The sequence below is a fragment of the Pyxicephalus adspersus genome, chromosome 5, assembly GCF_032062135.1.
Source record: "Pyxicephalus adspersus chromosome 5, UCB_Pads_2.0, whole genome shotgun sequence".
Classification (NCBI taxonomy): domain Eukaryota; kingdom Metazoa; phylum Chordata; class Amphibia; order Anura; family Pyxicephalidae; genus Pyxicephalus; species Pyxicephalus adspersus.
In genome coordinates, this window is record NC_092862.1 from 49494589 (window position 1) to 49509194 (window position 14606).

The 14606-nt window shown below is 37.1% G+C and overlaps 1 protein-coding gene across 2 annotated transcripts in view; it reads left to right on the forward strand.

The window, feature by feature from the left end:
* The window catches only part of TUBB6 (tubulin beta 6 class V), a 27769-nt gene extending 13461 nt beyond the window's left edge, over positions 1-14308 (forward strand). Inside the window, exons 1-4 of one of the 2 annotated variants that reach the window (XM_072411463.1) lie at positions 1842-2000; positions 5722-5830; positions 12150-12260; positions 12954-14308. In XM_072411463.1, coding sequence (XP_072267564.1) covers positions 1944-2000; positions 5722-5830; positions 12150-12260; positions 12954-14017 — 1341 coding nt within the window. In that variant the 5' untranslated portion in view covers positions 1842-1943 and the 3' untranslated portion in view covers positions 14018-14308. Of the gene's footprint in view, positions 1-1841; positions 2001-5721; positions 5831-12149; positions 12261-12953 lie in introns of those variants that run through there. The other variant, XM_072411464.1, reaches the window with a different exon arrangement.
* The last annotated feature ends 298 nt before the right edge of the window (positions 14309-14606 follow it).

Below are 14606 nucleotides of genomic sequence, written 5' to 3' on the forward strand. Positions count from 1 at the left end.
ATATATATATATATATATATGCATGGTTGGCTTGAAGCCAAGAATTCCGATTGTAGTAAACTTTCATTTCTTTATACAAATGTATTGGATAATATTGCAATCTGTTATAAAATTGAATTCCTTGAATTACTAAGAAAATCTTTGTGAACTCTCCTTTGTGAGTTGTTCATTGTAATAACAGAGGTGTTACAAAAACTAACCTCCTGCACACACACAGTACTACTGTGCATGGTGGTTGTGTTGTCAGTTGTTTTGGTACATTGACTGCCCGTTCATTTTTACCTGAATAGCAAAGTGCTAATGTGCGCTCAAGAATATAATGCTGCTGTAAGGCCGGCCTAAACCATCAAAAACACCAAAAACTCATTTCAAGATAAAGTGACATTTATTTCCAATTTCAATTTGGAAATTATTGTCACATGGTTAGAATAAGGATCCTTATCCTTTGATTAAAGCAACCTTGTCAGTAAAATTAAAGCTCACAATAAAATATTCCTTGCAAGAGATGAAAGTAAATACTTGTCCTTCTGTACATGTATGTGTATCTCTAAATGTAATGAACAAAAACTCATTAAAATTTTACACATCGGTATATCAGACCTTGGATCCCCTGTAGGTGCCCCATGGGACCATCAGCATCAGCAGGGATATTTCCTTCTATTTTTGCCACAAATATTATCATTATTATTATTATTATTATTATTAATAAACAGGATTTATATTGCTCCAACATATTATGCAGCGCTGTACAATAAATAGGGGTTGCAAATGATACAGGAGGAGAGGACCCTGCCTCGAAGAGCTTACAATCTAGAATTATTAACAGTTTTAGGACTAACAGCATTTAAAGCAGACCGATCACCACATTTTTACATTATATAAAAAGGTGGGTAAACCTGTTCATATATTGTAACAATGTTTTTTTTTAGAATGTTTATAAAACATTTTTTGGGAAGTACCCCTACCATTCCCTCTTTGTAGCCATGACCTTAAAAACTGAAGAGGAAACTCACAGCCTCCTGGGATACATATGAGGCACTTTTATTATGCAGGAAGACACATCACCCAATCTCACTCCTGCGCAGTGCGAGATCAGGTGATGCAAGCAGACACCAGAAAAAGATGGCTGCATATGCTGGCCTAGCCACATCGAAAGCCAGTTGGGTGCCGGATCTACTGGACTTTGAGGGCTTTTTAACAATAAAGTTAAGTTGTAGGGTTGTAAAAAGAGTAAAAATTGTGCACAGAAGAAAAAAGTTTTGGGGACAACTGTCTAAGATAAAGATTCTTCTAACTTGGGAAAGATTTCCCCCATTTCCTGTTGAGGACAGTGAGTAAATGAGAAAACATCCAGCAAAAGATAACCTAATGGGGGTTTTAACTCTTACTACTACTACTCTTATAGAAAAATGCATTATTAATACTATTATTACCACCACTATGGACATGGGTCAATGCTGACCCAGCTGTCTTATGATTTTAGGAGGTTTCATTCAGCATATGTGGGGTATGGAGAAATATCTTTTAGCTTTATGTGAAGCACAGATAGAGACGTTCACTTATATGATCATGTCTCAGAATTCATCAGAGATTCTTCTACAAAGCTGAGGGTGTACATGATCTCATGTGGAATGTGATAACAAGCACAGCCCTGCCCATTGCTCTGACTCACCCCAGCTCCAGCCCTGTGTAGGCTGCTCCCATACACTGGCTGGAGTCATCCCAAAAGTAGGGAGGATCACACTGGCTGGAGTCATCCCAAAAGTAGGGAGGATCACACTGGCTGGAGTCATCCCAAAATCACACTGGCTGGAGTCATCCCAAAAGTAGGGAGGATCACACTGGCTGGAGTCATCCCAAAAGTAGGGAGGATCACACTGGCTGGAGTCATCCCTACCTCTCCTCTGTAATAACGGTGCAGACCCAGGACCCAGGCAGACACCATGAGGGAGATCGTGCACATCCAGGCTGGCCAATGTGGAAACCAAATCGGAACCAAGGTAAATGAGAAGGCAGCCCAGCATTCACCATGACATGTATTATTCTGATCAGATGACAGTGACATGTGTAATTGTTGTAGCATTGTTGTATTATTCTTCAGCATTGAGGATCTGGGAGAGGCTGTAGATTGCTGGGAGGATAATCAGAAAACTTTTCAGATTTGATATTGGGTGTGCCTTCCAGAAGTGCTCTCCATTTCCTGACATAAGTCAGAGTTGTGTCCATACAAGGATTACATGCTCATGTGTTTGGATAGCACAGATTCTGCTGAAGAATAATGTACCATCTGATCAGATATCAGTGCACCCTGATCATTGCACAGCGCTTGATGTCACATGTTATGTAAAGATTTATCATGCACTGATTCCCTATTACTTTTCTTTATCATCACCAGTCTTTGTCTATTGTGTGTACAAACTATTAAAAAAAAGAATACATCTGGAAAAGATGTGAACAAAACAGAGTCACAAAGCATGGGTAACCATTCTAGATTTGTGCTCCCTTACTATTTTGGGGATTTATGGGGAACAACAAATGCTAACATTCCTGGTGTAGGTCAGATTTGCAGCAGGACGCATTGCTAGGGACGTAAATGATGGATCGTGACCTCTTTGTACATACGGGGCACGTGTCATTTCGATGGAAATCAAAAAGTATAGATGTCTGTTTTTTGGAACTTTTACCAATAGCTACTATAGACTACATGGAGCGTTTTTTTTTTTTAAATATGTTCATCATCTAGCAGGTCCTGTGTCTGTTCTGGATCTACTTATTATATTAAAATAATTAGTAAATATATTAGGCTCAAGTATAGCAAAACTCTAGCCAACAATAACCAGAAAAAATGACTAAAGTTTTCCTAGTAGTACTTTACTTCAGCCACTAGATGGCCTCAGTCTAATGGTCAGCATCATTCAATTAACTTCTTCTATGACCAGGCCACCCTGAACCCGCCCTGGTCTGTGACCATGGTGTGATAGGAGAAGCAGCACTGCATTGGGGTCATCTCTCTGTTACTCTGCACTTTTCTCCTATCAAAATGCTTCTTTCAGCTCATAAATTGATTGGCTCCCTTTTCTGCTTCTTCTACTCACACTCCAGCTCTACTATATAGCAGGTTAATTAATTGTATATATCTGCCTGTTGTGTAAAGAAAAAGTAAAATTAAAAGACCCTGTATGTCAAGCAGCAATGGTGGCACATTTTTCCTTGTTTCATTGAGCAGTGCTGATGTACAGTTTTGAGTCTTGTGGCCTGATTTAATAAAGCTTCCCAAGGCTGGAGAAGATACACTTTCATCAGTGAACCTGGGTGATCCAGCAAACCTGGAATGGATCTGGTCCAGGAATCAAAACATTTGCTGGCAATTAGCGAATGACTTTAAGAAATCTATTCCAGGTTTGCTGGATTACCCAGCTTCACTGATGAAAGTGTATTCTTTCCAGCCTTGGAGATTTTTATAAATCAGGCCCTTGGTCTCAGAGATGTGGTCTGGACAGGCAGTAAATGTGTAGCAAGTGTCCGGCATCTCATCCTCTTGGAATCCTAAAAAGCCCCCACAATATCCTCATCCTGCAGCAGTCGGAGCAGGGAGTGTCTTGGGTTCTATGCCAGGAATGCCACCAGCTGCTGTGCACCCACGTCTCACTAACTGCCATGTTATGGCACAGCTGCCACATTTGTCAATGCTGTAAAATCTCACATTCCTCCAATGACTACTGCCAGCCATAAAAATACCATCTGAGTTAATTATTTTGGTATAATTGTTAAGTATTTAGAAAATAATGGGGAATTCTTAGCTGTAAATGAAGGAAACAATGCAGATACAAAGGGCTGCAAACAGAAATATGTGATTACAGGAAAATAAAACATGAAGATGAAAGGTCATCTCAGAGCTGCAAAATGAAACAAATACTTGAGAAGTTATCTATAGCCAAGAGTTTCTTTTAGTTTTAGTTTTGGAATGAATAGGAAAGGTTAACTCCTTTCAGCATTCCAGAGGCTCCATTGGGGAGATTCCTTTACTTCCTGTCTGGTAAAAAGGTTGTCACACCAGAACAGGAAGTGAAGGAAAATTAAAATACTTTATATTTAATTAGGAGAATACTAAAACCCTGACATCTTTTTTTTTATTATTGTCTGTTTCCTGTTGCAGATTTTCCCCCATTTCCTGTGTGGTAAAAAGTTATTTCACCAGAACAGAAAGTGAGGGGAAAGGAGCTCCTGATAGCAGTAAAACATGACAGGGATTCTAACCTTTCCGAGTTGAAAAACTAAAAATGAATCACTAATAACCAAACATATATACATAATATCTGATTATAATTGAATGATTTCTTTCCCAGAAAAATGATCAGATGGGCAGAATCTCTCTCACATATGTGCAGTGTTATTGGTCTTCCAAACAGTTGATAATTGAACTGAATATTGGACGTCAACACTTATTTGCATGCATGTTGTATTGTACTTTGTCTTGTATTGCATGTGAAAAATGTGTATTGCTATTCCTTTTCATTGATTTTTGTGGAAAGCCTTATCCAATTAATAGAGAGAGCAGCCTAATTAGGACAAAGTTTACTTAATTTTCTCAGTTTCTGTTGTAGCAGAGTTAGCTCCTATTAAAATAATTATTTTAGTGAGATAAACTCTACAATAAAATCCTTTGTTCAAATAACCTGTTTAAAATTCACCTCTCCTTTCGCCTGGACTGGTGGATTGCAGGAGGATGGACCAGGAAACCAACACTCCCAGACGTGTCAGATTGTGCCTGATTTTCACTGGATCCACATTACTCCTAAAACAGGGAAAATTCAATGTGTTATTGGAGGGAGAACTGCTTTACTAAATTGAAAATTTATAAGAGGTTTCACCTTTTTATAGACTTCAAGTTTTGATTGTAGGAATCGAAATATCCCTATGGAAAACAACATGGAAGTTGTTTTGAATATAACATCTATGTAAACTGCTTATAAGTACAGATGTCACGATTACCCAAACATCTAACTATAGATTGTAATCTACATGAAAGACGATGTATCAGCACTAATCACCTAAAGAAGTCTGGTGACTACCATCTCTCCAGTGAAACCCTGACCCCTTCCTTTTATGGTTATTACGAATATCGTATCAGCTATTGGACAAACAGCCAGAACAATCTATCTTCACGGTAGACCAGGAATTAATCTCAAATTTTAAATACCCTTTGATAGCCTCCCCACCTTTTATCACATTACAACAATGGTGTTTGAGAAACAATAATTTACAGACAAAAATTTTGAATTCTTAAAAATCCCCTGAAGAAGCCCTCTTTGGGTGAAACGCGTCGGGATTTATAATATAACTTCATAATTTTGTCTGTTATTTTAACACCTATGTTTGATATTGATTCACAGAATCACTTGTATTTAGAGTAGTAGGTCTGTGTTAGCGATAGGCTCTAGCACAGAGGAGTTATGTATAGCTTAGACTAAGAATAACTCCTATTGAACAAACAATACACTTACAAATCAATTAATGTGCTACTAAAGGCCTGTCTTTTCTCTTCTCTCTCTCTATATATACAATATTTTGTATTAAGGTATTTCTAACTTTATAAATAAAATTAAGAAAATTCTGTGTGATTGTGTAAATATCCAATATAGTCATAAACTGTAGAAGTTGTTTTCTGAAGTTCTAACTTGGACTTGTTTCCTCTCTGTTTCTCTTATTCTTCTTTCCAAGTTTTGGGAAGTGATCAGTGACGAGCATGGCATCGATCCAACAGGAAGCTACGTCGGTGATTCAGCCCTGCAGCTTGAGAGAATCAATGTGTACTACAATGAATCATCCTGTGAGTGTCTCATAAGTTGTGCTAGAAGTCATGACTTGGGCTGGGCACATGTAATGGGAGGATTTGTATTGTCTTGTACATGCACAAAAGGGACCTTTCATATCTGCACATAAGGATAGAAACAAACTATTTATCCTGAGGAATTATAACATTTTATCCGGAGATTATGATGACAACTAAAATTTACTATTAGAGTCAGAATTCTGCTTGGGTTACTTGCAGAACAAGAACTAAGAATTAGCTAAAAAATCTAAAAAAGAGGATGTGGTATGAGAGTTATTTATTTCTTAACAACCAATATCCTAAACATGAACAGAAGTAGCAAAAATAAAACGATAAACACAAATAGCAAACACAGTTGTCTGCTCAGACATATTGGTGGATTTTCAGGTCCTGGAGCTGAAATACCTGTAATTGGTAAGAATGGAGTGAACTCTATTGTAGTGGTTTTAAGTTGGTTACCTACAAGCCAGTTTAATTTTTTTTTTATTAATTTTTGTTTTTTGCTTACTTTGTTGTATGTATGAATCTTACATTTTTCTTAATGTGCTAAAGTGCACCCTTAAGTATCTGCAAGCCCCTTTCTTGTAGTCCTAGACCTTCCTCCAAGTTAACAAGTCCTATCACAGATGGGTGTGGGGTTGTCAGAGATTTATTCCACTTGGTGACATCCCAAGGACCTGGATTGGAGAGAAGTCAAGGTCCTATGTGCAGTTAATGCATTGGGGTAAATTGCCTCTATAGAGACCCATCCAAAGAGTAACACAGGTACTGTACAATTCAGCTTCATTGTTACCTGAGTAACTTTTTAGGACAGTTCAGCTTAGAAAGCTTAGAATTTGAGGGTTTTTGTTAAAACATGGCATTTACCTAGAATTCTTTGCTCCTTTATAAAGGACTTGTTTTTTTCTGCCTACTCCATCAGATACATGGACCCTTTCTGAAAACGTGGCCAGGACTGCCAGTGGGGACTATGATTGCTCTGTAATCACTATAATTTCAACAAAATCTATATATTGCTGCTTGACCTATCATGGCAAAGATGATGGTTTTCACGCAGCTTCCACACAATGTCTTTGTCCCTCCTGTGACAAAGAATGCAGACAGACATCTTTTGTTTGCAGTACATAATAAATGAATATAAAGTGCTTAACAAATGAATATAAACAAAAGTAAATCCTCATTTTGCTTACTTAGAAAACATGAAAAGTTTATTTTAGCCCATATCGACTGCTACTAATACTTACCATCTGTGACCCTTTCTATGATCCTGGAGTTTAAAGCTTAGTGTCAGTGTATATTGTAGCATACAATGGTTTCCATGAAATATGAAGAAGGGAACAATTAAAGGCAGCGGTATCAAGAGAACCTGTAACCTTGCCGAGTGACATGCCTATGATTACCCTCAGCACTGTAGTTAGACATTAGGTGGAATTCCTGTATCTGAATTAATTTTCTGGTATGCCTCTGACTGTCTAATATTGCTCAACCAGTGTTGTAAGATATTTCTGTTGTGTGGTCTTAACAAGATACAGAAATAAAAAGAAATTTCCATATTACCCTTTTGAGAAGGATTTCAAACTAGATCCAGATTAGTGAGGCACATTACCCTTCATGCAAACACAGAGAGAACCAAATACCAGGTAAACAAGTTACAAGCCAACATTTGTCATCCAAGAATAAAAAATCATTTCTGCTCAGCCTAATAAATGAATGAATTTTCTGTTCAAATGGTGAGCACCCGTACTGTTGATTGCACTCCTTTTGAAAAATGCTCTCTGTCTTATACTGTATTCCAACTGGATACCGTTACTCTCTCCAGTGTTTATTTTGGCAGTTTTCGAACAGCTCGATTTTCTTGGCATCTTTCCTCCCCTCATCTGCTTTATGTGGAACAAACTAGTTTTTTCAGTGTCACAGCTAAAATAAACTTATCCAACATATTTTAGATTCCTCTGTAAAAGTTTAAATAATATAGGTAATGACATGACTATGGACTCAGTTAAATGCTGTGTAATATGTTGGCAGGATATAAAATAATAATATCAACTATATATATACCGGTATGCATATTTTGTCATGCCTCAAACCTCAACCCTAGACGTCACTCATGGACTTCTGCCATTTAGATAAAACAAGAAGTAAGAGCTGTTTATAAAAGGAATACATAATGTAAACTTGAGTCATTCAGTTGTTTCTGCTTTCAGTCCTAATCAGTGTTTGCCATCCTAGCAGTACCTGTAAATCTTTACATTGGGATTTTGTAACACAATCCTCCTCTTTAAGTTTAGGATTCAGATTGGCTATAATGGTGTAGGATACAAACCAAAACTCTCTGGTGAAAAAAGTGGAAGTAGCAGAAACGTTTAAGCTCTTTGGGGCAGGGTCATGTCCTCCTCCTGGGTCACTGTCTATCTATCTCTCATTTGCAACCCCTATTTAATGTACAGAGCTGCATAATATGTTGGTGCTATATAAATCCTGTTTAATAATGTTTGCCTTCTACTTCTGGTGTCTTCTACTATAACTCTAATCAAATGCTTTATAGCATTCAACACCAGGTGTGTCAGAAACCTGTGTTCCCCATGTTGAGGTTCCATTCTTTAATTCGAGGTACAGTACTAGCTAGATCCAATTAAATTCAAGTTTTACATAACATATTCTGTCTATACCTCCATATATGCTTTAGAATTTAGTGTGTGTAGGTGTTCTTCAACAATCTAAAGAAGTGATCTATCCTGTAGGATCACAAAGGAGCAGTAATGGCTGATGGTACTGATATTTCTAACATAGTGTCCATGCTAGCTCCTCTTATAGAACAGAACAGACTCCTCAACAAAGATCTCAAAATTCTGCCTCTACCCAAAAATTATTCACCCCAAATTAAAAAAATTGTCATCCATTATGACCTGCAAGAAAAAACACACACATGGCATAAAATATGAACACCAGACAGATAAATTGATTGTTTTAAACTGGACTGCCTAATATATGACTTCTGTATTCTTCTTAGGAGCTTTAGTAAAGGTCTGGAAAATGTTACTCTGATTCCATTCCCTTGTAGGTGGCAAGGCTTTGTAGTTTGATAAACCTCTCATAAATCACAAGGATTTGAATGACTAAGGTCAACTTCTGTAGATATCTTGTAGAAAGTGGTTAGATCTATGCTGTTACTCAATCCTGTGATGTTTTATTCGTGTTAAGTGCCTGCTGCACACATACGGCATAATTTGTATACATTACCTCCATTCTAGTAAAACAGTTCTGTTTACATGGGACCGCGGAGAATGCTGGTATGATCAAAATGTTCATTTCAAGACTAAAAATGGAACTGTTTGGGCTCACACAGAGCAGGCCTGTGCAAAGATTTCTACAGCACCATAAACTCAACATTTCATTATCCTGGAACAGAGAATAATGTTTAAAAGAAGGAATTGCATTTCTGAAATAATAATGTAAATTGATCTATTGAAAGCATGATATGTGGAGGTATATATCTGTCACTGAATATATTGGATAGTGCTGCTCAGATATTAATACTTATATAGTTCAGCAAAGGATGCTTCACACTGCATTGTGACAAACAGGAATTTGGAAAGGAAGTCTGCAACTGGGGAAAAACAATGCAAACATGAGGATATGTATTTACAGAGCTTACATGAGATGATTACATGTGAGCATAAAAGGGAGTGGCGGATTTAAAGTAGATCTTTCAAAAAGTTTACACATTTGCACAAGTAAATTCTTTACATTTCATACAGCAATTGTAGTTAAAAAAAAGGGGGCTCTGTCCAGGATAGGAAAATATCACCCGCGAACACTGCAATCTCAGTCAGAAGTGATAACTATAACTATAGAAATATAAAATACATTAAATACCTGTAAGTATTACGCTTACATATACTTGGAAGTCAGTATGGTCTTGACATGAAGAAAAGCCGTCAGTTCACATAAAAGAAAAGCAACTAGCATTTTTAGAATATCCAACCTCTTATTTCTGACATGACATGCTTATAGTGTGACAAATCACTTCTATTAGGGGGGAATAGGGGTCTACTGTATATGACATGGCTGTGGTGGTTTATGTGATAAAGAAAGCCTTGTAAAGCAAAGCTTGCTAGACGTGTGTATGATAGAATACAGAGTTAACCCTCATGTAGCCAGAACCTTCTAGCATTTGATCCCATATAACTACTGTTTATTAAAAGAGATTGGTGGGCAATCTAGCTTTATATAGAGTGATAGCAAGCAGCAGTTTGGATTTTGTGATGCTTGAAGAACTCTAGTTGTAAAAAAAAAAAATGTTGGATTCTTCTTCAACTAAATAAAATCTGTGCAAGAAAAGCTTCCTTTCTCCTCTGATGTTTGTCTAACAATATGTTGGCACAATACATGAATGCCAGTAGCATCAGAAAAGTGTAGCAAGGCCTGAAGCAACTACCGTTAAAAAACAAGCCAATAATGCTGCAATGGTAGTTCTGATCTTAATGATTCTGTTTAAAATCACCCATCTGGCCTATAATTTGCATTTACTTAAATTTTACATATAGTTCTCTTTTTCCTTGGACAATCTGTAATCTTAGTTCAGTTTATATTAGCAGTTTGCTACCTGACCATATTATTATTATTATTTATATTATTATTAATAAAAAGGATTCATATAGCGCCAACAAATTATGCAGCGCTGTACATTAAATTGGGGTTGAAAATGAGAGACAGATACAGACAGTGAAACAGGAGGGGGGGACCCTGCCCTGAAGAGCTTACAATCTAGGAGCCATATCAGACAGATCTGGATGTTTGGATATGTTCCCCAGCATTACTTTATACACCTACTAAAGCAAATTAATATTTTCATACTGTCAAAGTGTAGTTACCTAATGCTTCTGTACAATAGAATTGAGGTTTTGAGGGTAAAAGAGTAAGAAATTGTTTTTTAATGAACTACAAAAGAAGCTGAAACATGGATCCAAATCAAAGGTTTGTTGCTGCTGCTTCGTATTTAGTAAACAAAAGTGTAACAATTAAAGCTGCAGGAGCCCATTCCGTTTTCCTGTACTTCAAAATTATTATTTTGACTAAAATGCCATTTCCACGTATACCTGATATGCCTCATACTTTATTTTAAATTCTGTGTCAATGAAGAATAACATACATAGGAATCATTTACTGTGTACCATTATACAAAGTGGTCCCTGTTCTTTTCTATGGAAGTCAATAATGTTAAGTCAGTTCTGCACTGCAAGCAAAGGTGATACTGTGGAAAGGAGATGAATGGTCCTGATGGTTGCCTAAATTATCGTAAATCATATTATGTAAATCATAACTATATTAAAAATTATACATTTTAATTATGATGCGTCCAATTTACCAAATAAAAGTTCTCTTTACAGCAACTCTGTCTGCAACCTCTGGGTTTATAATGGGTATTAGGTTTATAATGGAAATAGTCACATCTCTGCACTTACTCGGTGGCACCAACAGTTTACCCAGTTCTGAATGATGATATGAATGTCCCCTTCCTCTTAGATTGCAATCTTTTCGGGGCAGGGTCCTCTTCCCCTGCTTCGTTGCTTATATCTGTCATTTGCAATCCCTATTTAATGCACAGCGCTAAGTATTATGTTGGCGCTATATAAATACTGTCTAATAATATTAGTTTTCCCCCAGGTTGGAATGATGTAACCCCTGCACATTGCACAGTTCATCCAGCTCAGTGTCCATTCCATAGAAAACTTTGAACAGGGAGGTAGTTTATGTTATTGCAGAGGATGTAGCATAAAAAGTCTGCTTGCCTGCTGGCAAATTTTGATGATTTATTACCATGTTAAAGATTTGCCCTGGGATAGAGGTTTGTTCAACCCAAAGCTGAGATCTTCCATAACCATACAATACCCTCTAGTTGCCAGGAACAGCTTATTTGAAGCAAAGATGGAAGATGGAAACACAAGGGTCAGACCTGCTAAATCCTATTCAGAAAAATGTACTGATCATTTCACCAATTTTTTATGGGGTGCTAAAAAAAAACACATGTGCAGAATGCATTATTACAAAAAAGCTGAAAATGCATAAATACTAAACAATACAATATGGAAAATGTAGAGTGACTAATAATTCACGGGTGTTCAACCTGCTCTTATAATGAACCTACAAATTTTACTTTGCCATTTTTTATGATTACAGAAAGGTCTCAATTAGAGGGCTAATATTAATAATAATGTGGTGGACTAAAAAAAACATATTACACACATTGCATTATTGTATTATATGTATTTGTGAATATACATAAATAGCTTATTTAACTTTTTTTTTTTTACAGCTCAGAAATATGTACCAAGAGCAGTGCTTGTTGACCTTGAACCTGGGACCATGGACAGTGTACGGTCTGGCCCATTTGGACAGCTTTTCAGACCAGATAACTTCATTTTTGGTATGTCCAACATTACATATATTGTGTAAAAATAGAATTGAAAAAGAAAATTTGACTGTTATTCGTTACAGTCTAAAATAAATACCTTGAATTTCTGCCAGGGATCCGGTAAGCTGTTAGCTTACTGTGCCAGTGCAGATTGTTATAAATAAGCTTCGTTACCCATTCTTACTGTGGACTACTGAATACCTCTCCCTAGGTAATGAAGATGAAGGGGGGTAGGGGTAAAGTTTGTATTTCCTAACAAAGCTTCTGTTGTGGGTTGATAACGCTCCTCCTCTAGTTATAGTACAATGACTGAGTGTTATCAGGACAGAAGTACGTTGGTAGGTCAAGCAAGACAAAATAATAAAAAAAATATAAAAAATAATGCAGCATCCATAATAAAGACAAACAATCTGCAATATCTACCCATTTTGTTCTGAGGTTGAGGTATGCTCTAACTTCATTACACTTATTACAGTAGGTCTGTTAAATCAGAACTAACAACATTGTAGCACAAGCGCCTAATAAAAATACAAATTGGATAGTTTAGGTAAAATTAAAGAGATTGTAAAGTGTGTGGCAAGTTATACTGTTAAATATTTCTGTATTCCGCACATTCTTTTTTATATAATGTAGAATCCTAATATGTATTGGTCTGTACTCTAGAAATGCAGACGTGGCTAAATAATGATTTTGGTTTGATTATAGGTCAAACCGGAGCAGGGAATAATTGGGCCAAAGGACATTATACAGAAGGTGCAGAGCTGGTAGATTCTGTGCTCGATATAGTCAGAAAGGAATGTGAACATTGTGACTGTCTACAAGGCTTCCAGCTCACTCACTCTCTTGGAGGAGGAACAGGTTCTGGAATGGGGACACTTCTCATAAGCAAGATCAGAGAAGAATATCCAGATAGAATAATGAACACCTTCAGTGTGATGCCTTCACCTAAAGTTTCTGACACAGTTGTTGAGCCATACAATGCTACCTTGTCTGTACACCAGCTGGTTGAAAATACAGATGAGACCTACTGCATTGATAATGAAGCTTTATATGACATTTGCTTCCGCACCCTGAAACTCACCACACCTACCTACGGAGATCTCAATCACTTGGTGTCTGCCACAATGAGTGGAGTAACAACCTCTCTGCGCTTCCCGGGCCAGCTGAATGCAGATCTTAGAAAGCTAGCTGTTAACATGGTTCCATTCCCACGTCTTCATTTCTTTATGCCTGGTTTTGCCCCACTAACTGCCAGAGGAAGCCAGCAATATCGTGCACTCACTGTACCTGAACTTACCCAACAGATGTTTGATGCCAAGAACATGATGGCAGCTTGTGATCCACGGCATGGACGCTATCTAACAGTGGCTACAGTCTTCAGAGGGCCAATGTCCATGAAGGAGGTTGACGAGCAGATGCTGGCAGTGCAAAACAAAAACAGCAGTTACTTTGTAGAATGGATTCCTAATAATGTGAAAGTGGCAGTGTGTGACATACCACCAAGAGGGCTGAAAATGGCCTCCACATTTATTGGCAACAGCACAGCGATTCAAGAGTTATTTAAGAGAATCTCAGAACAGTTTTCTGCAATGTTCAGAAGAAAAGCTTTCTTGCACTGGTTTACCGGAGAAGGAATGGATGAAATGGAATTTACAGAGGCAGAGAGCAACATGAATGACCTTGTCTCAGAATACCAACAGTATCAAGAAGCTACAGCCAATGATGGCGAGGAAACTTTTGAAGAGGATGAAGAAGAAATCCATGAGTAAAAGAGGGTGTCATAAAAGTTCCATTATATGTAACAAGGATGCAAGACATTAGATAACTTTCAAAAATGTTGGTGGATAGAGGATGTTGTGCCTGTAGAATTGTATATTTGTATGGACTAGATCTTGATATCAGGATTTTTTTTTTCTCTTGATAAAAAAATCTGACTCTAAATTTCAGTCATTTTTAGAAAACTTTCTATACGTTCTCTCGAGTTCTGTATTGAATGCAGTACCTTTATGACCCTTTGCAAATGTGATCTGGTTTAATAAAAAAAATACTCATACATTAAAGTGTGAATTTATACACGTTACCATTACATAATTAAAAAAGGACTAAAATGTAGCCCTATATTTATAAAGTGCCAACATAATATGAATCACTTTACAATAAATAGGGGATGCATACGGGACATGTACAAACATTGACATAGGAGGAGAAGATTGAGGAATGCAGCATACAGTGGGTAGGGGAATGGTGGTATTTGTGATGGGTTAGGAGAGAGATGAAGATGGATAGGCCAATTTGAGGTGGGTTTTTTTTAAATGTGTTAAAGGTAGAAGCAGATCTAATGTGGGGTTTTCAGAAAAA